This window comes from Oncorhynchus clarkii, chromosome 26 (genome assembly GCF_045791955.1).
Source record: "Oncorhynchus clarkii lewisi isolate Uvic-CL-2024 chromosome 26, UVic_Ocla_1.0, whole genome shotgun sequence".
Classification (NCBI taxonomy): domain Eukaryota; kingdom Metazoa; phylum Chordata; class Actinopteri; order Salmoniformes; family Salmonidae; genus Oncorhynchus; species Oncorhynchus clarkii.
In genome coordinates this window covers 6,547,121-6,573,576 of record NC_092172.1, presented here as the reverse complement: position 1 = coordinate 6,573,576, position 26,456 = coordinate 6,547,121, and the positions used below count along the sequence as shown (strand labels likewise).

At 43.5% G+C, this 26,456-nt stretch overlaps 1 protein-coding gene across 1 annotated transcript in view; it reads right to left on the bottom strand.

The window, feature by feature from the left end:
* The window catches only part of LOC139385117 (tetraspanin-4-like), an 86,940-nt gene that overhangs the window by 5,617 nt on the left and 54,867 nt on the right, over positions 1–26,456 (bottom strand). Inside the window, exons 3-5 of the mRNA XM_071130182.1 lie at positions 21,331–21,405; positions 8,637–8,738; positions 553–684 (exon numbers count right to left, since the gene is read on the bottom strand). Coding sequence (XP_070986283.1) covers positions 553–684; positions 8,637–8,738; positions 21,331–21,405 — 309 coding nt within the window. The remainder of the gene's footprint in view (positions 1–552; positions 685–8,636; positions 8,739–21,330; positions 21,406–26,456) is intronic.

Here is a 26,456-nt window from a genome sequence, read left to right as displayed (position 1 = left end):
AACCTGGGACCAGTTTAAAAAATGAATGAATGTATGGAAGTAGTTTTGTGCCCCCAAAAATGGGGTTAAATGTCCCCCCCCAAAAAATATAACCTTATTCTTTATGATACATTTTTCTTTTTTCATTTTTACATTCTGTTTTGCCATTTAAGAGTGTGCTATTCCTTGTGCAGTAAAGACCCCCCCACACACTTTTAGGGATTAAATACCCCTTATATTTGAATATGCCTTTTACCCCAGGTATAAGGAATATGAGAACAGGTAGTTCTCCTCAGCACAGCAGTGTTTCCCAAAGCCTGGGTAGGGTTTTAGCAAAAGCTCTGTGGACTGTGTGGATTGTCTGAGATTTTTCGAAGTATAATGTTTTGCTTAGCTGGTTGGTCACAAGGGAGGCTTTTAGACTATTTTAAAAAAACATTTGGGCACCAAAAACTACAGAATAACATTTGGGAACGAACTAGTGTGCAAACGCGTGTGTATTCATTTCAGAGAGACAGAGTGTGTGTGTGCATATGTGTTTGTTCGTGGATGTTTTTATCCTGTGCATCTTACCGCAGTCCACCAGGTCCCTGGGTTCTCGAGGCCACAGTTGTCGCTGTACTCCAGACAGCAGGAGTCGGGCACACGGCTGGCGTTGTACACATCAAACCAGTCCGTATGGTTGGTCACGCCACAGCAGCGGAACTACACCAGACAAGGACACTGCATGTCAATGACAGAACAGAGAGGAAAACCGAACATGCTACACACTAAAACCATTCTGCATGATTCATAAACGGAAATCGTTCTCAGGCACTGACATGTTAAACATATCTGCCACATCTTTTTTTTCTTTTAGATAGTTCTCCCTCATCACTCCACATGGGCCATTACTGAATTGGAACTAGATTAACATTTTGCAGTGTGGTAATGTATTCAGTGGGGTGTGGAGAGGGTCAGCTTGGTTTTATGGAATGAGAACTTTTCTTGCTGCGGTTTTGACATTTGACTCAATCTAGAATTTCACGTTGAACACATGGTCTCTCTCTCTCACTCACACTCACACACACACACATACACACACAACTAATGCACACTACAAACAATCAAACTGGACTATGTCATGTAAAAGTGGCCCCTTCTGTGATAAACAGCCCAAAGTCTGATATCGTGTATCTTTTGAAGTCTATCGGCAGCTTTCACCAGCAGCATTTTTATTGGCTCCTTTTGTTCAACCTTTCCTCTACTATCTTTCCTCACCTTGTGTTTCCTACTTTCCTTTGCCCATGATTTGAGCATTGGATTTTTGCTCATGAATAATACAAAGCCGAGCACATCAAAGTCAGTGTGGAAACAAACAGTGTTGTTCTTCGGGGAGACGTGCGGTCCAATTTGCATTCCTCTTACTGATTGACAGCCTATTTAAAGAATCGAAGGCTGTTCTTATTGGTTAGAATCAGGTTTGATTGTATAATCCCTTGTCCCTATGAAGTGGTACATATGATACTGTAATTAGCCTGCAGTACTGTATTTCTCCAAGCTTGAACTGGTTTAACACTAGCCTGGCCCCAGATCTGATTGTGCTGTCTTGCTAACTCCTATGGCCATTGTCATTCAGTGTCATAAACCGATCTAGGACCAGACTAATTTAAGACTGTACTGTTCTACTGTTGACCACCAGGGGGCAGTCTAAGCAGGACAAGCTGACTTACATTTGACATTTTAGTCACTTAGCAGACGCTCTGGATGACTTGCAAGAGCAATTAGGGTTAAGTGCCCTGCTTCAAATAAAATAACATTTTATTGGTCACATACACATGGTTAGCAGATGTTATTGCGAAGTGTAACGAAATGCTTATGCTTCTAGATCCGACAGAAGAACAGGCAATATTGAACAATTCCACAACAAAACCTAATATCTAACAAATTCCACAAAACCTAATACACACAATCTCACGCCCTGGTCTTAGTATTTTGGGTTTTCTTTATTAATTTGGTCAGGCCAGGGTGTGACATGGGTTTTGTATGTGGTGTCTTGGGGTTTTTGTTAGGTATCGGGTTTGTATTATAGTAGGGGTTTCTAGCATAGTCTATGGCTGTCTGGAGCGGTTCTCAATCAGAGGCAGGTGTTTATCGTTGTCTCTGATTGGGAACCATATTTAGGCAGCCATATTCTTTGAGTGTTTCGTGGGTGATTGTTCCTGTCTCTGTGTTTGCACCAGATAGGGCTGTTTTGAGTTTTCACATTTCTTGTTTTGGTAGTTATTTCATGTATAGTTGTCTTTATTAAAAGCATGAATAACCACCACGCTGCATTTTGGTCCGCCTCTCCTTCAGATGAAGAAAACCGTTACAGAATCACCCACCACAACAGGACCAAGCGGCGTGGTGACAGGCAGCGGCAGGAGGAGCAGCGATCAAAGGACTTCTGGACTTGGGAGGAGATATTGGACGGAAAAAGACCCTGGGCACAGGCTGGAGAATATCGCCGCCCCAAAGAAGAACTGGAGGCGGCGAAAGCGGAGAGGCGCTGGTATGAGGAGGCAGCACGGCGACGCGGATGGAAGCCCGAGAGTCAGCCCCAAAAATGTATTGGGGGGGGAGGGGCTCACAGGGAGTATGGCTACGCCAGGTAGGAGACCTGCGCAATCTTCCTGTGCTTACCGGGGGGCTAGAGATGCACGGTGTCTCCAGTGCGGGTGCATAGTCCGGTGCGGTAGATTCCAGCTCCGCGTATCGGCCGGGCTAGAGTGAGCATCGAGCCAAGTGCCATGAAGCCGGCTCTACGCATCTGGTCCCCAGTGCGTCTCCTTGGGCCGGCTTACATGGCACCAGCCTTGCGCTCGGTGTCCCCGGTTCGCCTGCATAGCCCAGTGCGGGCTATTCCACCTCGCCGCACTGGCAGGGCGACCGGGAGCATTCAACCAGGTAAGGTTGGGCAGGCTCGGTGCTCAAGAGCACCAGTGCGCCTGCACGGTCCGGTCTATCCAGTACCACCTCCACGCATCAGTCCTCCTGTGGCAGCTCCCCGCACCAGGCTTCCTGTGCGTGTTCTCGGCCCAGTACCACCAGTGCCAGCACCACGCATCAGGCCTACAGTGCGCCTCGCCTGTCCAGCGCTGCCAGAGCCTTCCTCCTCTCCAGCGCTGCCGGAGTCTCCCGCCTATCTAGCGCTTTCAGAGCCTTCCTCCTGTACAGCGCTGCCGGAGTCTCCCACCTGTTTAGCGCTGCCAGAGCCTTCTGCCTCTACAGCGCTGCCTGAGTCTCCCGCCAGTCCGGAGCTGCCAGTCTGCAAGGAGCTGCCAGTCTGCAGGATGCCGCCAGAGCTGCCAGTCTGCAAGGAGCCGCCAGAGCTGCCAGTCTGCATGGAGCAGCCAGAGCCGCCAGTCTGCATGGAGCAGCCAGAGCCGCCAGTCTGCATGGAGCAGCCAGAGCCGCCAGTCTGCATGGAGCAGCCAGAGCCGCCAGTCTGCATGGAGCAGCCAGAGCCGCCAGTCTGCATGGAGCAGCCAGAGCCGCCAGTCTGCATGGAGCAGCCAGAGCCGCCAGTCTGCATGGAGCAGCCAGAGCCGCCAGTCTGCATGGAGCAGCCAGAGCCGCCAGTCAGCATGGAGCAGCCAGAGCCGCCAGTCAGCATGGAGCCGCCAGTCAGCATGGAGCAGCCAGAGCCGCCAGTCAGCATGGAGCAGCCAGAGCCACCAGTCAGCATGGAGCTGCCAGTCAGCATGGAGCAGCCAGAGTCGCCAGTCAGCATGGAGCAGCCAGTTAGCATGGAGCAGCCAGAGCTGCCAGTCAGCATGAAGCAGCCAGAGCTGCCAGTCAGCATGGAGCAGCCAGGGCTGCCAGTCAGCATGGAGCAGCCAGAGCTGCCAGTCAGCCAGGAGCTTCCAGATCCGCCATTCAGCCAGGATCCGCCATTCAGCCAGGATCCGCCATTCAGCCAGGATCCGCCAGTCAGCCAGGATCTGCCAGAACTGCCAGCCAGCCAGGATCTGCCAGAGCCAACTACCTGCCTGAGCTTCCTCTCAGTGCGGAGCTTCCTCTCAGTGCTGAGCTAACCCTTCAGTCCCGAGCTACCCCTCAGTCCCGAGCTACCCCTCAGTCCCGAGCTACCCCTCAGTCCCGAGCTACCCCTCAGTCCCGAGCTACCTCAGTCCCGAGCTGCCCCTCAGTCCAGTGGGGCCCTTGGTGAGGACTACTAGGCCAAGGTCGGCGGCGAGGATCGCCTATCTAAGGACGCAAGGCAAAGGGACTAAGACTTTGTCGGAGTGGGGTCCACGTCCCGCGCCGGAGCCGCCACCATGGACAGACGCCCACCCGGACCCTCCCCTATGGGTTTAGTTGTGCGGTCGGGAGTCCGCACCTTGGGGGGGGGGGGGTTCTGGTCTTAGTATTTTGTGTTTTCTTTATTAATTTGGTCAGGCCAGGGTGTGACATGGGTTTTGTATGTGGTGTGTTTGGTCTTGGGGTTTTTGTTAGGTATTGGGTTTGTATTATAGTAGGGGTTTCTAGCATAGTCTATGGCTGTCTGGAGTGGTTCTCAATCAGAAGCAGGTGTTTATCGTTGTCTCTGATTGGGAACCATATTTAGGCAGCCATATTCTTTGAGTGTTTCGTGGGTGATTGTTCCTGTCTCTGTGTTTGCACCAGATAGGGCTGTTTTGAGTTTTCACATTTCTTGTTTTGTTAGTTATTTTTGTTAGTTTATTTATGTATAGTTGTCTTTATTAAAAGCATGAATAACCACCACGCTGCATTTTGGTCCGCCTCTACTTCAGATGAAGAAAACCGTTACACACAATCTAGTAAAGGAATGGGAATATATAAGTACAAAATATATGGATGAGCAGTGACAGAGCGGTTAAGATGCAAAAGATAGTAAAGAATAAATAGTGAAGGATACAGTATACAGCATATACAGTTGAAGTCAGAAATGTACATACACCTTAGAAAAATACATTTCATCCTAGTAAAAATGCCCTGTCTTAGGCCAGTTAGGATCACCACTTTATTTTAAGAATGTGAAATGTCAGAATAATAGTAGAGAGAATGATTTATTTCTTTCATCACATTCCCAGTGGGTCAGACGTTTACATACACTCAATTAGTATTTGGTAGAATTGCCTTTAAATTGTTTAACTTGGGTCAAACGTTTTGGGTAGCCTTCCACAAGCTTCCCACAATAAGTTGGGTGAATTTTGGCCCATTCCTCCTGACAGAGCTGGTGTAACCTGGGTCAGATTTGTAAGCCTCCTTGCTCGCACACGATTTTTCAGTTCCGCCCACAAATTTTCTATAGGATTGAGGTCAGAGCTTTGTGATGGCCACTCCAATACCTTGACTTTGTTGTCCTTAAGCCATTTTCCACAACTTTGGAAGTATGCCTGGGGCCATTGTCCATTTGGAAGACCCATTTGCGACCAAACTGTCTGATGTCTTGAGATGTTGCTTTAATATATCCACATAATTTTTCTACCTCATGATGCCATCTATTTGGTGAAGAGCACCAGTCCCTCCTGCAGCAAAGCACCCCCACAACATGATGCTGCCACCCCCGTGCTTCACGATTGGGATGATGTTCTTCGGCTTGCAAGTCTCCCCCTTTTTCCTCCAAACATAACGATGGTCATTATGGCCAAACAGTTATATTTTGTTTCATCAGACATTTCTCCAAAAAGTATGATCTTTGTCCCCATGTGCAGTTGCAAACTGTAGTCTGGCTTTTTTATGGTGGTTTTGGAGCAGTGGTTCCTTGCTGAGTGGCCTTTCAGCTTATGTCGATATAGGACTTGTTTTACTATGGATATATATAATTATGTGCCTGTATCCTCCAGCATCTTCACAAGGTCCTTTGCTGTTGTTCTGGGATTGATTTGCCCTTTTCGCACCAAAGTACGTTCATCTCTAGGAGGCAGAACGTGTCTCTTTCCTGAGCGGTATGACGGCGCGTGGTCCCATGGTGTTTCCCAAGCTGTTTAAAGGCACAGTCAATTTAGTCTATGTAAACTTGTGATACAGTGAATTATAAGTGAAATAATCTGTCTGTAAACAATTGTTGGAAAAATTACTTACGTCATGCACAAAGTAGATGTCCTAACCGACTTGCCAAAACTATAGTTTGTTAACAAGAAATTTGTGGAGTGGTTGAAAAACGAGTTTTAATGACTCCAACCTAAGTGTATGTAAACTTCCGACTTCAACTGTACATATAATATGAGTAAGGAGAGATATGTAAACATTCTTCAAGTGGCATTATTTAAGTGACCAATGATTTCAAGTCTGTAGGTAGGCAGCTGCCGTTGTGCTTGTGGTGGCTGTTTAACAATATGATAGCCTTGAGATAGAAGCTGTTTTTCAATCTCTCTGTCCCAGCTTTGATGCACCTGTACTGACCTCACCTTCTGGATGGAAGTGGGGTGAACAGACAGTGGCTGGGGTGGTTATTGTCCTTGGTCTTTTTGGCCTTCCAGTGACGTCGGGTGTTGTAGGTGTCCTGGAGGGCAGGTAGATGCATTGTGCAGATCGCACCACCCTCTGGAGAACCCTGCGGTTGTGGGTGGTGCTTTTGCCATACCAGCCGTTGATGCAGCTCAACAGGATGCTCTCAATTGTGCACCTGTAGAAGTTAGTGAGGGATTTTGGTGACAAGCCACATTTTTTCCCGCCTCCTGAGGTTGAAGAGGCGCTGTTGCGCCTTCACCACACTGTCTGTGTGCGTGGACCATTTCAGTTTCTTGGTGATATGTACACGAGAAACTTAAAATTTCCACTGCCGTCCCATCTGTTTTCTGAAGTCCACAAACATCTCTTTTGTTTTGCTGACATTGAGTGAGAGGTTATTTTCCAGACACCACAGTCCGATGGACCTCACCTTGTCGTTGTTGGTAATCAAGCCCACTACTGTTGTGTCGTCTGCAACTTGATTATTGAGTTGGAGTCGTGCATGGCCACGTAGTCGTGGGTGAGTACAGGAGGGCTGAGAACGTACGCTTGTGAGGCCCCAGTGTTGAGGATCAGCGGAGTGGAGATGTTGTTTCCTACCTTCACCACCTGGGGGCAGCCCGTCAGGAAGTCCAGGACCCAATTGCACAGGGCGGGGTTGAGACCCAGGGTCTCAAGCTTAAAGGATGAGTTTGGCATGTACTATGGTGTTGAATGCTAAGCTGTAGTCAATGAACAGCATTCATACATAGGTATTCCTCTTGTCCAGATGGGTTAGTGCAGTGTGCAGTGTGATGGTGATTTCATCGTCCGTGGACCTATTGGGGCGTTAAGCAAATTGGAGTGGGTCTAGGGTGACAGGTAGGGTGGAGGTGATATGATCCTTAACTAGTCTCAAAGCACATCATGATGACAGAAGTGAGTGCTACGGGGCGATGGTCATTTAGTTCAGTTACCTTCGCTTTCTTGGGAACAGGAACAATGGTGGCCATCTTGAAGCATGTAGGGACAGCAGACAGGGATTGATTGAATATGTCCGTGCATGCATTTAGGACGCGGCTAGGGATGCCGTCTGGGCCGGCAGCCCTGCAAGGGTTAACACGTTTAAATGTTTTTTTCACGTCGGCCACGGAGAAGGAGAGCCCGAGGTCTTTGGTAGCGGGCCGCGTTGGTGGCACTGTATTGTACTCAAAGCGCCCAAAGAAGTTGTTTAATTTGTCTGTAAGCGGGCCTCCCGGGTGGCGCAGTGGTTAAGGGCGCTGTACTGCAGCGCCAGCTGTGCCATCAGAGTCCTGGGTTCGCGCCCAGGCTCTGTCGTAACCGGCCGCGACCGGGAGGTCCGTGGGGCGACGCACAATTGGCCTAGCGTCGCCCGGGTTAGGGAGGGCTTGGTCGGTAGGGGTGTCCTTGTCTCATCGCGCACCAGCGACTCCTGTGGCGGGCTGGGCGCAGTGTACGCTAGCCAAGGTGGCCAGGTGCACGGTGTTTCCTCCGGCGCATTGGTGCGGCTGGCTTCCGGGTTGGATGTGCGCTGTGTTAAAGAAGCAGCGGCTTGGTTGGTTGTGTATCGGAGGACGCATGACTTTCAACCTTCGTCTCTCCCGAGCCTGTACGGGAGTTGTAGCGATGAGACAAGATAGTAGCTACTACGAAATTGGGGAGAAAAAGGGGTAAAATTCAAAAAAATATATAATAATAATAATAATTTGTCTTTAAGCAAGACGTCGATATCCGCGATGGGGCTGGTTTCCTTTTTGTAATACGTGATTACAAGACCCTGCCACATACGTCTCGTGTTTGAGCCATTGAATTGTGACTCCACTTTGTCTCTATACTGATACTTTGCTTGTTTGATTGCCTTACGGAGGGAATAACTACATTGTTTGTAATCGGCCATGTTTTCAGTCGCCTTGCCATGATTAAATGGGGTGGTACGTGCTTTCATCTCTTATCCACTTCCTTATAAACTTGCTCACTGAGTCCGCATGTACGTCAATGTTATTTTCTGAGGCTACCCGGAACATATTCCAGTCTACGTGATTGAAGCAATCTTGAAGCGTGAAAGCTGAGAGTTTTCTGTGCTAACAATGTAGGAAATAATACATTAAAAAAACGAAATACTGTAAAGTTTCTTAAGGACTAGAAACAAAACTGCATCTCTATCGGTGCCATCTTGTGTACACACACACACACAAACACTCTGCTTAAGGACTTACATCCGTTTGTACGATCATCCAAGCGTTGGTCAAGCCCACGTTGCCCTCGGTGCCAAAGAGCTGGAGTCCCCTCTTCAAATCCCTCTGGGCATAGTGATCAATCTGGATACAAGACACACAAAGACATCAAGGTGAAGACATAAACCTCCTTACTCATGCAAAACACACACACACACACAAAAATTCTGTCTCTGTCTCCGAAACACATGACTTAACCTTATTTACACATTCAGACAGTCAACAAACAAGATATCAATCTGATTGATCGCCATTGCTCTCTAAAAAACTGTGCCAGTAGAGTAATGTAGTCTTTTGGCATGTTTGTGTAGAGGGCTACAGGCTGATACCCTCAGTGGTCTGTTCAACCCACTGTCAAAAGGGTTTTCCCACTTGACTAAATCACATCTGTTTACATCCGTTTCAACACAGCCGCAATGTAGCATGAGTAATACACTCTACACCTGATATTTTTCTGAGCAATATAATATACGGGTACAATGTAAAACACAAAGGTAACACAAAGGATCAAAGAGCATGGGTAAGGCCTTCAGGGGAAGTTACTAAAAAACAATTTAATTAGTTTGGCTTTGTACTTGTCTTGTATTCCCTTTCTGAAAATAACAGGAGCAACTTAACTCTGACTTTTGCGTCATTAATTGACGTTAATATCTCAAGTCAGGAGACACATTTTTGTAAAATGTTATTATCATAATTTTTTTTTTTTACTTGTGCATAAGGAATATGATTTGTCTATTTGCAATATGATTTCATAGGAAGTCAAAAGTCAAAGTTACCCAAAAATGTTTTGGATGTTTTTTTGTTTATGTTTCCTTACTTTTTCAAAGTCACTGTGCATTTGCAATATGTTTCAATGGGCAGGTACCGTCACGAATTTGTCATGCTCAAAAATTTTTAGATGTATTTTTTTTTGTTTCTTACTTTTTCAAAGTCACTGTGCATTTGCAATATGTTTTAATGGGCAGGTACCATCACGAATTTGTCATGCTCAAAATTCAAGCTTTACTTTGCTCAAACTATACCTTTGTCATCTTGTGATCTAAAATATGCAACTGGTTACCCAAAAAATGTGTTGATGTTTTTTTGTTTATGTTTCCTTACTTTTTCAAAGTCACTGTGCATTTGCAATATGTTTCAATGGGCAGGTACCGTCACGAATTTGTCATGCTCAAAAAATTTTAGATGTATTTTTTTTTGTTTCTTACTTTTTCAAAGTCACTGTGCATTTGCAATATGTTTTAATGGGCAGGTACCATCACGAATTTGTCATGCTCAAAATTCAAGCTTTTACTTTGCTCAAACTATACCTTTGTCATCTTGTGATCTAAAATATGCAACTGGTTACCCAAAAAATGTGTTGATGTTTTTTTGTTTATGTTTCCTTACTTTTTCAAAGTCACTGTGCATTTGCAATATGTTTCAATGGGCAGGTACCATCACGAATTTGTCATGCTCAAAATTTTTTAGATGTATTTTTTTTTGTTTCTTACTTTTTCAAAGTCACTGTGCATTTGCAATATGTTTTTTCACTATAGAATCATATTGCAAATGCACATGCAACTGGTCATCCCCCCCAAAAAAATTTAGATTTTTTTTTTTATGTTTCCTTACTTTTTCAAAGTCACTGTGCATTTGCAATATGTTTTTTCACTATAGAATCATATTGCAAATGCACGTGCAACTGGTCATCCCCCCAAAAAAAATTTTGATTTTTTTTGTTTATTTTTCCTTACTTTTTCAAAGTCACTGTGCATTTGCAATATGTTTTTTCACTATAGAATCATATTGCAAATGCACATGCAACTGGTCATCCCCCCCCAAAAAAATTAGATTTTTTTTATGTTTCCTTACTTTTTCAAAGTCACTGTGCATTTGCAATATGTTTTTTCACTATAGAATCATATTGCAAATGCACATGCAACTGGTCATCCCCCCAAAAAAAAATTAGATTTTTTTTATGTTTCCTTACTTTTTCAAAGTCACTGTGCATTTGCAATATGTTTTTTCACTATAGAATCATATTGCAAATGCACGTGCAACTGGTCACCCAAAAATAAAAATTTTGGATTTTTTTTGTTTATGTTTCCTTACTTTTTCAAAGTCACTGTGCATTTGCAATATGTTTCAATGGGCAGGTACCATCACGAACTTGTCATGCTCAAAATTTTTTAGATGGACTTTTTTTTGTTTCTTACTTTTTCAAAGTCACTGTGCATTTGCAATATGTTTTTTCACTATAGAATCATATTGCAAATGCACATGCAACTGGTCATCCCCCCAAAAAAAATTTAGATTTTTTTTGTTTATGTTTCCTTACTTTTTCAAAGTCACTGAGTTTAGTGCTATCTCAAGTCAGAATATGGCCCTGAGCAGATACTGTCTCAGACTTCCAATCATGCCTCTGCGGACACTGCTGTAACTTTAAAAAAATGCATGATCAAATATGTCTGGTGAAAGACTAATCAAATCTGATATTTTTTTAAACTTCTACTCAAAGTTTGACTTTTCAAGCTGAGCCTAATAGACTCTCATTAGTAGGGAATGTGAACTGCTGTTTCACTGTTAGCTCGGTATCGATGTTGACCTTGGGACTGCCGTCACCTCCTTGACTACACCAGGCAAGGTAAGGAGGGAGGCATTAATTACTTAGAAGGAAAGAGAGAGAGCGTAGGTGAAGGGCAGAGAGAGCAAGATAATGGGATAGAGAGAAAAGAGGGAGAGAGAATGGGAGAGAGAGCAGGAAATAAATTAACTTCTTATGGCTGGGGGGCAGTATTGAGTAGCTTGGATGAATAAGGTGCCCAGAGTAAACTGCCTGCTACTCAGGCCCAGAAGCTAAGATATGCATATTATTAGTAGATTTGGATAGATAACACTCTGAAGTTTCTAAAACTGTTTGATGATGTCTGTGAGTATAACAGAACTCATATGGCAGGCAAAAACCTGAGAAAAAATCCACCAGGAAGTGGGAAATCTGGTAGGTACAGTGGGATACAGTGGGATATTGGTCATATTGCACTTCCTAAGGCTTCCACTAGATGTCAACAGTCTTTAGAACCTTGTTTGAGGCTTGTACTGTGACGTGGGGGGGATGAGAGGGGAATGAGTCAGAGGTCTGCCAGAGAGCCATGAGCTGGTGACGCTCGTTCACGTGAGAGCGAGCTCTGTTCCATTGCATTTCTACAGACAAAGGAATTATCCGGTTGGAACATTATTGAAGATGTATGTTAAAAACATCCTAAAGATTGATTCTATGCATCGTTTGACATGTTTCTACTGACTGTAACGGAACTTTTTGACTTTTCGTCTGCTCGTCTGCTTGCGTGTCATGAATTTGGATTACTGGGCTGAACGTGCTAACATAAAGGAGGCATTTGGACATAAATGATTAACTTTATCGAACAAATCAAACATTTATTGTGTGATTCCTGGAAGTGCATTCTGATGAAGATCATCAAAGGTAAGTGAATATTTATAACGCTATTTCTGACTTCTGTTGACTACACAACATGGCGGATATCTGTTTGGCTTGTTTTGGTCTCTGAGCGCCGTACTCAGATTATTGCATGGTTTGCTTTTTCGATAAAGCTTTTTTGAAATCTGACACAGCGGTTGCATTAAGGAGAAGTTTACCTAAAGTTCCATGTATAATACTTGTATTTTCATCAAAATTTATGATGAGTATTTCTGTAAATCGATGTGGCTCTCTGCAAAATCACCGGATGTTTTTGGAACTACTGAACATAACGCGCCAATTTATACTGAGATTGTTTTATATAAATATGAACTTTATCGAACAAAACATTGTGTAACATGAAGTCCTATGAGTGTCATCTGATGAAGATCATCAAAGGTTAGTGATTAATTTCTCTCTATTTGTGCTTTTTGTGACTCCTCTCTTTGGCTGGAAAAATGGCTGTTTTTCTGTGAATAGGCACTCACCTAACAATCGTTTGTGGTGCTTTCGCTGTAAAGCCTATTTGAAATTGGACACTGTGGTGGGATTAACAAGAAGTGTATCTTTTAAAATGGTGTAAAATACTTGTATGTTTTGAGGAATTTTAATTATGATATTTCTGTTATTTGAATTTGGCGCCCTGCACTATCACTGGCTGTTGTCATATCAATCCCGTTAGCGGGATCTCAGCCATAAGAAGTTTTAATAGCAGAGGCAGCATAAGATAAGGTACACAAAAAATCCCCCAAAACAATACGGAAGACCATAATTCACTGCTTTTGCAGCTGCGACCTGAAAGTAAACATAAACAAAGTTTGCATTATGTGGGTAGAAAACGCATTGTCGTAGGCGGGGTAAATTCCATTTCAATAAAAAGAAAAAACGCTCAAATGGCGTCATTCATGGCATCAGGTCAACAGAAGGAGAGAACTTGTGAAAGAAGTATCTTTCCAGTGAAACCAGCACTACAGACAAACATATACATTTTCTCTCAAGTCAGGAAGAAACATAGAAAGTGAGAGATAATTGAAAGGAAAGGGGGCTTTAAATACAGTAGGGGGAGAGACATGAGCATATCCTCTGTGTATTGCCTTGGAACACACTGTCTCATAATATGCCAGGTCACCACAAGACAGCTAAACCTGCCATATAAGATTAGAGATTCAAAGAAGGATTTTGAATCATTTTTCAGCAACTGGCAAAGCTTTTCCAGTCAGTGCAGTGAAGGGAGAGGAGAAAACAAAGTTTTATTTCAGACATTATATTCAGAAAGTATTCACACCCCTTGACTTTTTTCATATTTTGTTACGTTACAGCCATTTTCTAAAATTGATTCAATTGTTTTGTCCCCCTTCTCAATCTACACACAATACCCCATAAAGAAAAAACAGGTTGTCAGAAAAAAAAACTTAAAAACCTCCAAATTTACATAAGTATTCATACCCTTTACTCAGTACTTTGTTGAAGCCCCTTTGGTAAGAATTACAGTCTCGAGTCGTCTTGGGTATGACGCTACAAGCCTGGCACACTTGTATTTGGGGAGTTTCTACCATTCTTCTCTGCAGATCCTCTCAAGCTCTGTCAGGTTGGATGGGGAGCATCGCTGCACAGCTATTTTCAGGTCTCTCCAGAGATGTTCTGGCTGGGCCACTCAAGGACATTCAGAGACTTGTCCCGAAGCCACTCCTGCATTGTCTTGGCTGTGTGCTTAGGGTCATTGTCCTGTTGGAAGGTGAACCTTCGCCCCAGTCTGAGGCCCTGAGCAGGTTTTCAACAAGGATCTCTGTACTTTGCTCCGTTCATATTTCCCTTGATCCTGACTATTCTCTCAGTCACTGCAGCTGAAAAACATCCCCACAGCATGATGCTGCCACCACCATTTATTTATTTTACTAGGCAAGTCAGTTAAGAACAAATTCTTATTTTCAATGACGGCCTAGGAACAGTGGGTTAACCGTTAACAACAGATTTTTACCTTGTCAACTCTGGGATTTGATCTTGCAACCTTTCAGTTACTAGTCCAACACTCTAACCACTAGGCTACCTGCTGCACCATGCTTCACCGTATGGATGGTGCCAGGTTTCCTCCAGACGTGACGCTTGGCATTCAGGCCCATGAGTTCAATCTTGGTTTCATCAGACCAGATAATTTTGTTTCTTATGGTCTGAGAGCCATGGCACCTAAAGAGCTGTCGTGTGCCGTTTGCTGAGGAGTGGCTTACGTCTGGCCACTACCATAAACGCCTGATTAGTGGAGTGCTGCAGAGATAGCTGTCCTTCTGGAAGGTTCTCCCATCTCCAAAGAGAAACTCTGGAGCTCTGTCAGAGTGGCCATCGGGTTCTTGGTCACCTCCCTGACCAAGGCCCTTCTCCCCTGATTGCTCAGTTTGGCCGGGCATCCAGCTCTAGGAAGAGTCTTGGTGGTTCCAAACTTCTTCCATTTAAAAATGATGGAGGGGCCTCCCGGGTGGCGCAGTGGTTAAGGGCGCTGTACTGCAGCGCCAGCTGTGCCACCAGAGACTCTGGTGGGGAGGTCCGTGGGGCGATACACAATTGGCCCAGCGTCGTCTGGGTTAGGGAGGGCTCAGCCGGTAGGGATATCCTTGACTCATCGCGCACCAGCGACTCCTGTGGCAGGCCGGGCGCAGTGCACGCTAACCAAGGTTGCCAGGTGCACAGTGTTTCCTCCGACACATTGGTGCGGCTGGCTTCCGGGTTGGATGCGCGCTGCGTTAAGACTTTCAACCTTTGTCTCTCGATGAGACAAGATAGTAGCTACTAAAACAATTGGATACCATGAAAAAGGGGGTACATTTTTTTTTTAAAGAATGGAGGCCACTGTGTTCTTGGGGACCTTCAATGCTGCAGAAATATTTTGGTTCACTTCCCCAGATCTGTGCCTTGACACAATTCTGTCTCGGAGCTCTACGGACAATTCCTTTGAACTCATGGCTTGGTTTTTACTCTGACATGCACCGTCAACTGTGGGACCTTTCTAGACAGGCCTTTCCAAATCATGTCCAATCAATTGCATTTACCTCAGGTGGACTTCAATCAAGTTGTCGAAACATCTCAAGGATGATCAATGGAAACAGGATGCCCCTGAGCTCAATTTCGAGTCTCATAGCAAAGTGTTTGAATACTTATAAGTAAGTTATTTCTGTTTTTATTTTAATAAATGAGCTAACATTTCTAAACCTGTTTTTTCTTTGTCATTATGGGGTATTGTGGGTAGATTGATGGGGGGGGGATCTATTTAATTTAAGATCTTCTGAAGCATGTTCCAGGATGAAGGCATTATGGGATTTTCTTTCTTTTTTCTTCCCCATCTCGGTTCTAGACTTAGGAACAGACAAAGTCAGCAGCGACTGTGAACAAAGACTATATTGAGAGACTGATCTGGCCAGTAAAGAACAAGAGATACAAAGGGAGTTGTCCCATCAATGCTTTGTACACAAGTGTACCAGTGCTTTAGCCTCCTGGTGGAGAGAGAGGTCCCTTTCACCATAGCGTACAGATCACAGTGATGGGTGAGGGATCTAGCATTTGCAATAGATCTTAAAGCACCATGATACACTGTGTCCAGAGTTTAAGGTACTTGCTGAGGCCTGCATATAGACAATATCCCCATAATCCAGCACATATTTTTTTTTTAAGTGCTTTGAACAAGCTATTTTCTGACTAACATTGAAAAGCAAGATTTGTTCCCGTAATAGAAACCAAATTTCAACTTCAGTTTCTTGGTCAAGGTATCAATGTGCTGTTTAATATTCAACTTTTCGTCTAATCAAATCCAAAGATAATTATAGGAGGTGACCCTATCAATTTGCTGGTGTTTTATAGTTAAAATCTGCACGTGACTCCATCAGTTTACTTTCAGGGAAGAGAAAACCATAATCTTTGTTTTCCTTTCATTAAGCACAAGTTTCAATTTGAAAAGTTGCCTTTGAATAACATCAAAGGCCAACTGTAAGTCCTGAAAAGCCTTCTCAATATTACATGCGCTAGAATAAATAATTGTGTCATCAGCATAAAGATGGAGATTTGCAGAGTCAACAGTCTTCCCTAAATCATTTATATACAGTGTAAAAAGGATCAGACCTAAAAAATTGAGCCCTGGGGAACTCCTTTTGTAAGTCTTCGAAACTCAGATTTCATACCCTCCTGAGTTACACACTGTGTTCTGGCAGAAAAGTAGTTTTGGAACCAATCCAATGCATCAACACTTAAATCAACCTTTTTTAGTCTATACAACAGCACGGCATGGTCAACAGTGTCGAAGGCCTTCGATAAGTCAAAAAGTGAAACAGTGATTCTCCTTCACCTACAATCTTACTTACAGCAGTAATTGTACTATGCTCGGCTCTAAATCCCGGCTGGAATTGAGATAAACTGAGTTATTATAAAGAAAGTCTTTGAACTGTGAGGTCACCAAGTTTTCCAAAACTTTTGCCAGCACAGACAGTTTAGATACAGGACGATAGTTATCCAACTGGGACGGATCTACACCTTTATGTAAAGGCGTGACATCGGCTGCTTTCCAGACTTTTGGAATGGTATTACTCGTCAATTAAAGATTTAATATATGAGGGAGAGGGGCAGCAATGATCTCTGCACCATTTTTTGTTTTTAGAAAATATGGGTTTAATTCATCTGGGCCAGCTGCTTTCTTATTATCATTAGATTTGAGTTCCTTTACAACTCCTGAAAGCTCAATCTCTGTAAAATGAAATAAATGAACCGTAGGCCGGCAGGTGGCAGTTTCATTCACAACCTCATTTGAGATGGTTGGAAGGAGTTCATTATCAAATAAATGCCCAGCTTTAGCAAAATGCTCATTAAACATGTCAAGCAGTTGATTCTTGTCAGTCTCATCCATTGAATTTGAGGTCAATTTCAGTGGAAGACCAGAGGAGTTAATGTTCATGGATTTAATGGTTTTCCATAATTTTGTCGGGTTATTGAGGTTGTTCCTTGGTATATTCATAATAAAAGCTAGATTTGCATTTCCATATTAACAAGGTGCACTTATTTCTCAGTGCCCTGAATAACTGTCATTCAGTCTGGGAATTACCCTTCCTGGCTTTGGCCCACTGTGTATTTTGTTTTTGGATCAAATCAGATAATTCTGTAAACCAGGGATTGTCTATCCCTTGCCCGGTACTTTTTGAGATGGGGCATATTTATCACAGATAGTAGAAAACATAGAATGAAAATAGGAGAATGCCTCTTCGATATCTGGAATAAGTGCAATCCTGTCCCAGTTGTATATGCATAAAGTTCATGCAGGAAAGCATGCTTACAGAACTGCCTAAAATGTTGTTTGAATATGAACCGAGAGGGCACTTTGGGGATTTTGGTGTCTTTAATGCAAGCAACTGCACAATGATCACTTAAAATCATTAGCGAAAATCATAACGGCCGAGTATTTATGCGGATTGTTTGTTAGAATAACATCAATAAGTGTTGACTTAGAGATGTCTTTGGGATTGAGTCTTGTAACCTCATTCATCATTTGAGTAAAATGAAATGTATTGCACAGTCCTCTTATGGCCTCAGAGTTTGGAGATAACCAATCCCAACTTAAAATCGCCCATAAGGACCATTTCACCCCCCCCCCCCAACCACAGATCAGTTCAGCCAGAGAATCCACTTTTGCAGATGGAGGTCTATAACTGCCTATCAAATCTAAGTTCACAGCTTTCGATAACTGCAGCTTCAAATGCTAAAAACTCAAACTGTTTTGGTTTTGATAAAGACCTTAGTCCAAGAACCACATATGTCATTAATATAGATGGCTACACCCCCCCCCCCCCCCCCCCCCCCCCCTCCCCCCCTACTTTGTCGGTCACATCGCTAAACATTAGAACCATCCAAGCCTATAGACTGATTTAGAACAGATTTCTTAAACCGGGTCTCGGACAGTACTAAGACATCTGGGTCAGCAGTGTGAACCCAGACTTTTATCATGTCCAATTTCAGCAGCAAACTCCTCATATTAATATGCATCAGTCCCAACCCTGATCTAGTTTTAAAATCATTTGGAGTGGGAAGTTCATCCATAGCCAATGGTCCTGGGTTTGGGTGAATGTTTCCTGATCCATAGCCAATGGTCCTGGGTTTGGGTGAATGTTTCCTGATCCATAGCCAATGGGCCTGGGTTTGGGTGAATGTTTCCTGATCCATAGCCAATGGTCCTGGGTTTGGGTGAATGTTTCCTGATCCATAGCCAATGGGCCTGGGTTTGGGTGAATGTTTCCTGATCCATAGCCAATGGTCCTGGGTTTGGGTGAATGTTTCCTGATCCATAGCCAATGGGCCTGAGTTTGGGTGAATGTTTCCTGATCCATAGCCAATGGGCCTGGGTTTGGGTGAATGTTTCCTGATCCATAGCCAATGGTCCTGGGTTTGGGTGAATGTTTCCTGACACCAAAAGCAGAATAATAATAAAACACCTCAATTTGTTTCTTCCTAAAATCTCTCTGCACTTAGATGATTTAAAATAATCCAAACTATAGTCATCTGATACAGCAAACAGTTTCTAGCCAGACCAAACCCTGTAGATGAGAAGGTTTTATGTGCCTGTCACAGTAAGAGTCAAATGGTAACACAATCTGATCCCTCTGAAAGATAAAAGCTGCTATACTATCAGTCAAAGTAGGGTTTAGAGGTATCTCTGGGTTAGGGAGATGAGATTTGTTTTTGAGCGTTGTTGCCTTAGTTAGAGCGGTCAGCGCGTTCAACAACCGCTGCAGAAATGTACTGACAGGGGATTTTGCCCAGTGTGTGGGTCTGGTCAATGCACCCAGTCACCTTGCAGTAGGCTACCGCACAGTGAGGCAGAGCGGGCCCAGTAGACCAGCCAATCACTGGTTGCTAGTCCACCCGGCAGGAAGCCCAGGAGACTCCGGTAGAATGTCGAAACACCGATAAAAACCTGACCGTCGAGGAGTATCCAAGGCTAGTCGGCTCAACATGTCGAGACCGTCAGTCACAACACAGATGTATCCTCTCTCGGCTTTCAGGGAGGGCACCACACCGGCTTTATCTCCTCATGTAGAAAACAGCAGATGTCAATTTAACGCCTTAATTGCTTTGATCCTGTAGGATTTGAGATTTTGCCTGTTGTTTAATGCAGCCTATAATGGTTGTGCTAAGTAATTAAAAACGTGTAACACTTGAAAAAAAACAAACAAACAGTGTGACACAACACGCTCGGCAAAGCTGCCCTGACGCCATCTTGAACTAGTGTCTAGTTTGAGAAACAGACGTGTTTATGGACACCGGACGGATCACCCTTTTCCTACAGTAACTTAATTGGTTTGACTGACAGGGTTTCCTAGTTGGAAAGGAAACCCTGCCTGGCTGCCGTAACTTTTTTTTAGTGACCCTATTTGATTAGGTGGTTATGTCACTAGCTGGTGATGAGACTAGGTTAGCGTTTCTCGATCCTGGTCTTGGGGACCCCTGAGGGGAGCACATTTTAGTTTTTTCCCCAAAGCTAGCACTACACACCTGATTAAAATAATCAAAAGGCTCGATGATAAGTTGATTATTTGAATCAGGTGTGTAATGCTAGGGCAAAAACAAAAACATGCACCCCTTGTGGTCCCCGGGACCAGGATTGGGAAACACTGGACTAGGTGGTACTGGCATGACTGCCTGGAGTTACAGGGATTGAAGTCAGTCAAAGATGGCAAGGTTGGCAGCTGTAGGCTGGCATTAGGTGCCACGGGGTGATGTGGTGATGAGACAGCTGGGAGTGTTCCAGGCCATCGGTGGAGCAGCAGAGTTGTGGGAATGAGACCCGGCAACAGAATACTGATGAGGGATCAGGGAATCAGCTCTCTGGGCAGAGTTTCCTCGTTATTTCGTACCTTCTCAATCATGTTGAATCAATGTTGCTGGTAGGTTGAATATTTCTGAAAAAGGCAACAACATACTGTACTCTGTTTTAATGTAACAGATTTGCAGTGGGAACTGATACATTTGGCTATAACGCAAGTTGACATAACCGTTAACGTCACGTACCAACTCATCTGATCACCAAGACCGTGCTTAATCATGTGTGTTAGTGCTGGGCTGCCATAAAAGCCAGCACACACACATCTCCCTTCCAGTACTCGGAATGGAAAACACTTTAAAAAAAAATAGCCTTCACAACAATAACATTAACATATAGCTCTTATGTACATGTGGAATGACTCCCTGCTATTCAAGAACAACGTAGAGTCCATTTAAAATAGCCACTAGAGGACCATTCCCCCTTTGTCTTCCTTCCTAACAAGTCCTACAGTACATCTACAGTACGCCTGACTCTTACAGTGCTCCGCTCATTTACTCAGTTTCTCGTTGCACTGCTTTGTGTAGAACAGTTAAGAACTGAAACAAAATCATTCAGACACGGAATGGAGGATAGGGAAACAGGGGAATGCTAGACATAGGGACTAGGGTGGGGACGGAGGTAAGTTAACATTCATAACGGATGGGATGTAGTGGCTGAGAGCCCAGGAAGATGCTACCAATCCAGGAACTCTTCTAGAATTACACAGCGAGTGAGACAAACCAAAGGATTATAATGGCTGTGGGGCGGAGGATTCCGATTTAACAGAGCCTGTATGGGTTTTATTACATAACCACAGATAAAAGGCTATACACAGTACGAGAGTGGGGGAAAATGTAATACACTCAAAGGAAATAAAGAGGGTGGAGAAAAATATCAAAAGGATAGGATCATTATTTACTAAAAAGGTACAGAAAGAGACTTTAGACACCAACGGCCTTTGTCCTGGCCCCCGGGGTAGCGAGGACGCCACAAGTCATGCATAATGGAGTGGCGTGGTCGATAAATTGGAGGGTGTCCCGTCATTGGAGCAACGCTTGTTTAGACAGATTGAATTTGGAATGCCGTGAATTGTATTACTGTGTCCGTGCGTGCCAGCGTATGCGTGCGTATGTAGGAGCAGGATGTGTGTGTGTGTGTGCGCAAAATGCATTATTAATACCTTCCCAAGTCGGAAATGCTCTGATGTGCAGAGATTTATGTTGAAAAGCCATTGCTCCTCTGCCTTTCAATCAGACTTGCTTATTGTACAGGGGGGAAAAAAAGCATATTGGATTAGTTTAAATCAATATATATGATGTTATTATTCTGTGATACTTAAAAACTGTACCGGAATCGACCACAGTAAAAGAAATAAGAGCGAGACGTCGCCTTACCTGGTCTTGGTAAACAAAGAAGAGCGTGATGGACAGAATCTCCAAGAAGAAGATCAGAAGGAGGAGGATGAAGAACTGTGGAGAGAGAGAGATGGAGAGAGAGGAGAGAGGAGAGAGAGATGGGGAGAGAGTGCATTAGAACTTTAACTTGAGAAACAAAGAGCGGGAGAGACAAAAGTGTCAGGAAGAGTGAGTTGAAGATACATGGGAGATCCAACCCCTTTGGATCATTCCGCCTTATATATTTATATATATATATATATATATATATATATATATATATATATATATATATATATGTGTGTATGTGTGTATTTATTTATTTATGACTGACAGAGAAGGAGAGGAGTGGGACAGTAATACTCACAGAGACAGGTTGGGCCGTGATACAAATGTATTGGGACAGTGACACATTTATTATTGTTTTGGCTCTGTACCCCAGCACTTTCAATTGATCCAAAGACTATGAGGTTAAAGTGCAGACTGTTCGCTTTAATTTGAGGGAATTGTCATCCATATCGGTTGAACCGTTTAGAAATTAGAGCACTTTTTGTACATAGTACCCCCATTTTAGGGGACCAAAAGTATTGGGACAAATTCACTTATATGTGTACTTGAAGTAAATACGCAAAGACTACATCATGTGACTCTACAAATATCATACCCCCCCCCCCAATAATGCTAACTTCCCCTGTTATTGTAATGGTGAGAGGTTAACATGTCTTGGGTGTATATTTGTGCATCTGCAACTTTCCCACTCATCATTATTCACTTAGGATTGTCCGTAATCATGTTAGCATCCACACTCATGTAGAGGTGTTTAGATACACGTTCTATTCTTATTTACAATAAAAGTGACTCCAAAATGACACAACACATTATTTACCATTCATTTCTATTGGGCACAAAATAATCTAAATCACAACCGAAACAGCAAATGCATCCAACAAATTTGTAGAGTCACAAGCTCGACGTAGTCATTGCGTGCTATGAATATGGGACTAAATACTTCACTTTTTACTACTTTAAATACACAAGTGAATTTGTCGTTACTTTTGGTCCCCTAAAATGAAGGGACTATGTGCAAAAAGCGCTTTAATTTCTAAACGGTTCACTCGGTACGGATGAAAATACCTTCAAATTAAAGATGCCAGTCTGCACTTTAATCTCATAGTCATTGATTATCTCAAATCTAAAGTGCTGGAGTACAGAACCAAAACACTAACAAAACATGTCCTGTTCCAATATTTTACGTGATATATAACCTAACCTGTAGGCCTACAGGCCTCACGCGAGCGCTCGAAAAAGTTACCACCCGATACATCCTACCCCCGCAAAGCAATCGTTCCGTCCCTCTCGCAGAAAAATACTTGACTAATCTCAAACGGAGAGGAAAGGAGAGAACATGGGAGGGTGATGGAATGACAGTGAGTTTTCGAATGTCAAGGGATTGAAAGTGTGAGTTTACGAGTGCGACTGTCACGCCCTGACCTTAGAGAGACTTTTTATTTCTCTATTTGGTTAGGTCAGGGTGTGATTTGGGTGGGCATTCTAGTTTTTCTATTTCTTTGTTGGCCGGGTATGGTTCCCAATCAGAGGCGGCTGTCTATCGTTGTCTCTGATTGGGGATCATACTTAGGCAGCCTTTTTTCCACCTTTAGTTTGTGGGATCTTGTTTGTGTGAAGTCGCTTTCTGCACTACATGTAACTTTACGTTCGTTTTGTATTTTGTTGTTTTTCGGTGTCATTTAAAATAAAGAAAGATGTACTTCTACCACACTGCACCTTGGTCCAATCCATCTCTAAACGAGCGTGACAGCGCACAAGTCTGTGAAGACAATACTTTGGTTTACTGCAGTCTTGGTGTATGGTGCATTTGTCTTTTCTAACTGCTAAAGCGTCATTTTCAGGCCTTTCTAAGTGTGAAAAGCTAGTTAGAGTGGTTCTCACAGTCCTCGTCAGGTTTGGGCGGACGTCGCCTTCAAGGACTGCTCGGCAGAGCTTGTTTGAATGGGAGACCAAAGCAGGGAGGATAAACAAAAAAAACTCTATATTATAAAAAAATGGCTGACTTAGTGAAGACCTTGCCTCTGCTCTCTCCTCGACTCAACCAGGAAGAAGCTGTTCTATGAGCTTGTCCTTTGTTTCCAGACACACGGGCTGCGTGTGCCGGCTTTATTAATGCATTACTTTAGTGTCTCCCAAACTCAGTCCTCGGGACCCCGTCTTGTTTGTTGTCCTAGCGCTACACAGCTGATTCAAATAATCAACTAATCATCAAGCTTTGATTATTTCAATCAGCCGTGTAGTACTAGGGGAAAAATCGAAACTTGCACCCATTGGGGTCCCCAGGACAGAGTTGTGGAAATGCTGCATTACCGTTATGCAATCGTGTGGGAAAACGATCATTTTAAAAACACAAGGCTGAAGGGGTCATAGAGGGAAAGGAAAATGGAGTGGCAGGTAGCCTAGCTGATTGAGAGAATGCCAAGAGTGTGCAGAGCTGTCATCAAGGCAAAGGGTGGATACTTTGAAGAATCTCATATATTTTCACTTGTTTAACACTTTTTTGGTTACTACATGATTCCATATGTGTTATTTCATAGTTTTGTTGTCTTCACTATTAGTCTACAGAAAATAGTAAAAATAAATAAAAACCCTGGAATGAGTAGCTGTGTCAACTTTTGACTGGTACTGTGCGCGCACATGTACATGGCTGTGAGGGAAGCCCCCCACTACAGTAGCCAAACCAGCCCTGTTATTTATGTTATGACTTGTTTCTCCCCTTGTCAGACTTTGCTGATATCCCAGTTTAGTGGAGATCAATGCCTTGTCAGGGAGAGCGATGAGGAGAACTATAATCAAACTGCTGGCCTGCCATTGATCTCGGGGGGTGGGGGTTTATCGACTCTCTGTGATTCCCATTCAGCATGAAAGCTACCGAGGCTCTTTGTTGATAGACGGACAAGGGAGAAACTGAAGGCGTGCCACTGTTAGACGGTGCCTCCCAAATCAATACCTTGAGGAATTCAGCTGCGTCGGACCGGTAACGAACTAACTTGGGGTGGCGGGGAGGTTACAACTGTGCTAGGTCCCAAATTACTCTCAAATGGCAGCCCTTTTTGCTTTGTTCTGTAGCCACTGATCTGAAAGGACTGGCTAGGCGAAAGCAATGTGGTGGTGTTTTTAAAGATTGGGCCGGAATCTGGCCTTGGTGCACTAACTAAAAGCCAACCTCCAGCTATTCACCTTTGATCTCGGGCCAGTCTTTGCACGTCGCATTTTACACCCATAGAGATTTAGTGGAGATTTAACTCCTGGACTGTGACTTAATGCAGTGAGTTGTTTTTAGCTGGAGGCAGGGCTCTAAAGTGCGACCAATTTGTTTCCATATGCAACAAAATATTTTTCTGTTTTATTTTGGGAGCACTGTGCCCCTAGGAAAAAATCTCCCAGATAATAATTGTTGTAATAATAAGGTGAGTGCAGATTCGATAGCGTCGTGGTTGCACCATTACTACAGCGAAAACGGCTTGCTTATAGCCCAACTAGGTCAAAAGGTCCGACCCATATTCCCGGCACAAAATTTTTATCTACCTATAATGGATCGCAGGGACCACATTTGACATTCCTTAGCCATGTCTTGGGCATTACTAAAACTACTTGCGCGTCATTTACACTTTGTTCAGTCATTTCATCTCATTGGCTAGCTAGCTAGCTAACAACCTGGTAACATGACCAGTATCTCCAAACATTTGGGGCCACAGACAGAAAACAAAAGGTCATAGCAATGAATAAATGACAGATCTCTTGCATGTCTTCGTCACCAACCTGACGTTTTTAAAGAGACAGTGCACAATTTTCAATGTAATGCATCTCAATAGGAAAACAGTGCTTTTACACAATGCAGAAACCGATTATTCCACAAACAACTTTGTAATATCAATGACAGGTATTCGTATCAACATTTGAGCTTTTATAATAAACAAATGCCTTTACAGTGTCACATATTACCCACTGGGCACAGACCTCAATTCAACATCTATTCCACGTCATTTCATTGCAATGACGTGGAAACAACGTTGATTCAACCAGTGTGCCCAGTGGATAGTTTCTTCTTTCTAGGGAACAACGTGCTTAAAGTAGCTAGAATTCATATAGGCTGTATCTCAATGAATTAAAGAAATCTAATATTCTGGTGCTACCAATGAAAAATGTCATTTAGAGCCCTGGTTGCAGGTTAACCATAATGGAACGCTCGACAACCCAGTTTAGAGCGACCTGGTTCAAATGGACTGAAATGTATTATCGGATCTGAAATTTGTCCCTACAAGACCACTTCAGAGCATTCAGACTAGAAGGAGCAGTCTCCAGTGTAAAAGTATGGCAGTCCACCAAGATGGCTGTTAGGCTACGTTCCATATTAGTACACTACTTAGAATGTGTGCCTAAAGCTTTGTTCCAATATGCATACTAGCAAACCACTTGAAATGTGTGCACAAGGGCAAGGCTCAGTGGTGACACATCATTCAGGGCAGGTGGGGCAGAGCCTGTTTTGAGCCCCACCTTTCTAGCCTGTTTTGCATGCTATTTTGGCATTAATACGTGTCACATATCAGTTTGCAAACAATGTAAAAAATTACAAATACATTTAGTTCATAAAGTCGCATACAAACATGGTCTTTTTTTTGTGCTTTCTTGAGTAAAGCAGCTCCAAAATGCATGTGTTTCAGCCTAGCTCAGTGCTTTCTGTGGTGGTGGGGTAGCCAGCGGAAAATACGGAGCATAGGGGTTGGTAATGTTCTCTAGTTGCACCGTGATTGGCTCAGTGTTCTGTTACTCATGGGGACACTACGTCACCATCCAATCTAAGGGTAGAGCTCAAAAATTCAAGCCCCTTGGATGCTGCCATAGAGTTACATTAGAAGTACACATCCAAGAAGGCTCAAGGTCACGTTTTATCTATAGCAGCTTTGATTGGACTGATCATGTCAATGTCATACTTTCGAAATCTTAAGTTGCAAGCTAGCAGTCATCATGAATTAAGTCGACAATCTACTTGCAAATCCTTTTTAATGAAAATAAATTATAGATAAAACGTATCGGTGCTCATCGGCCATAAACAT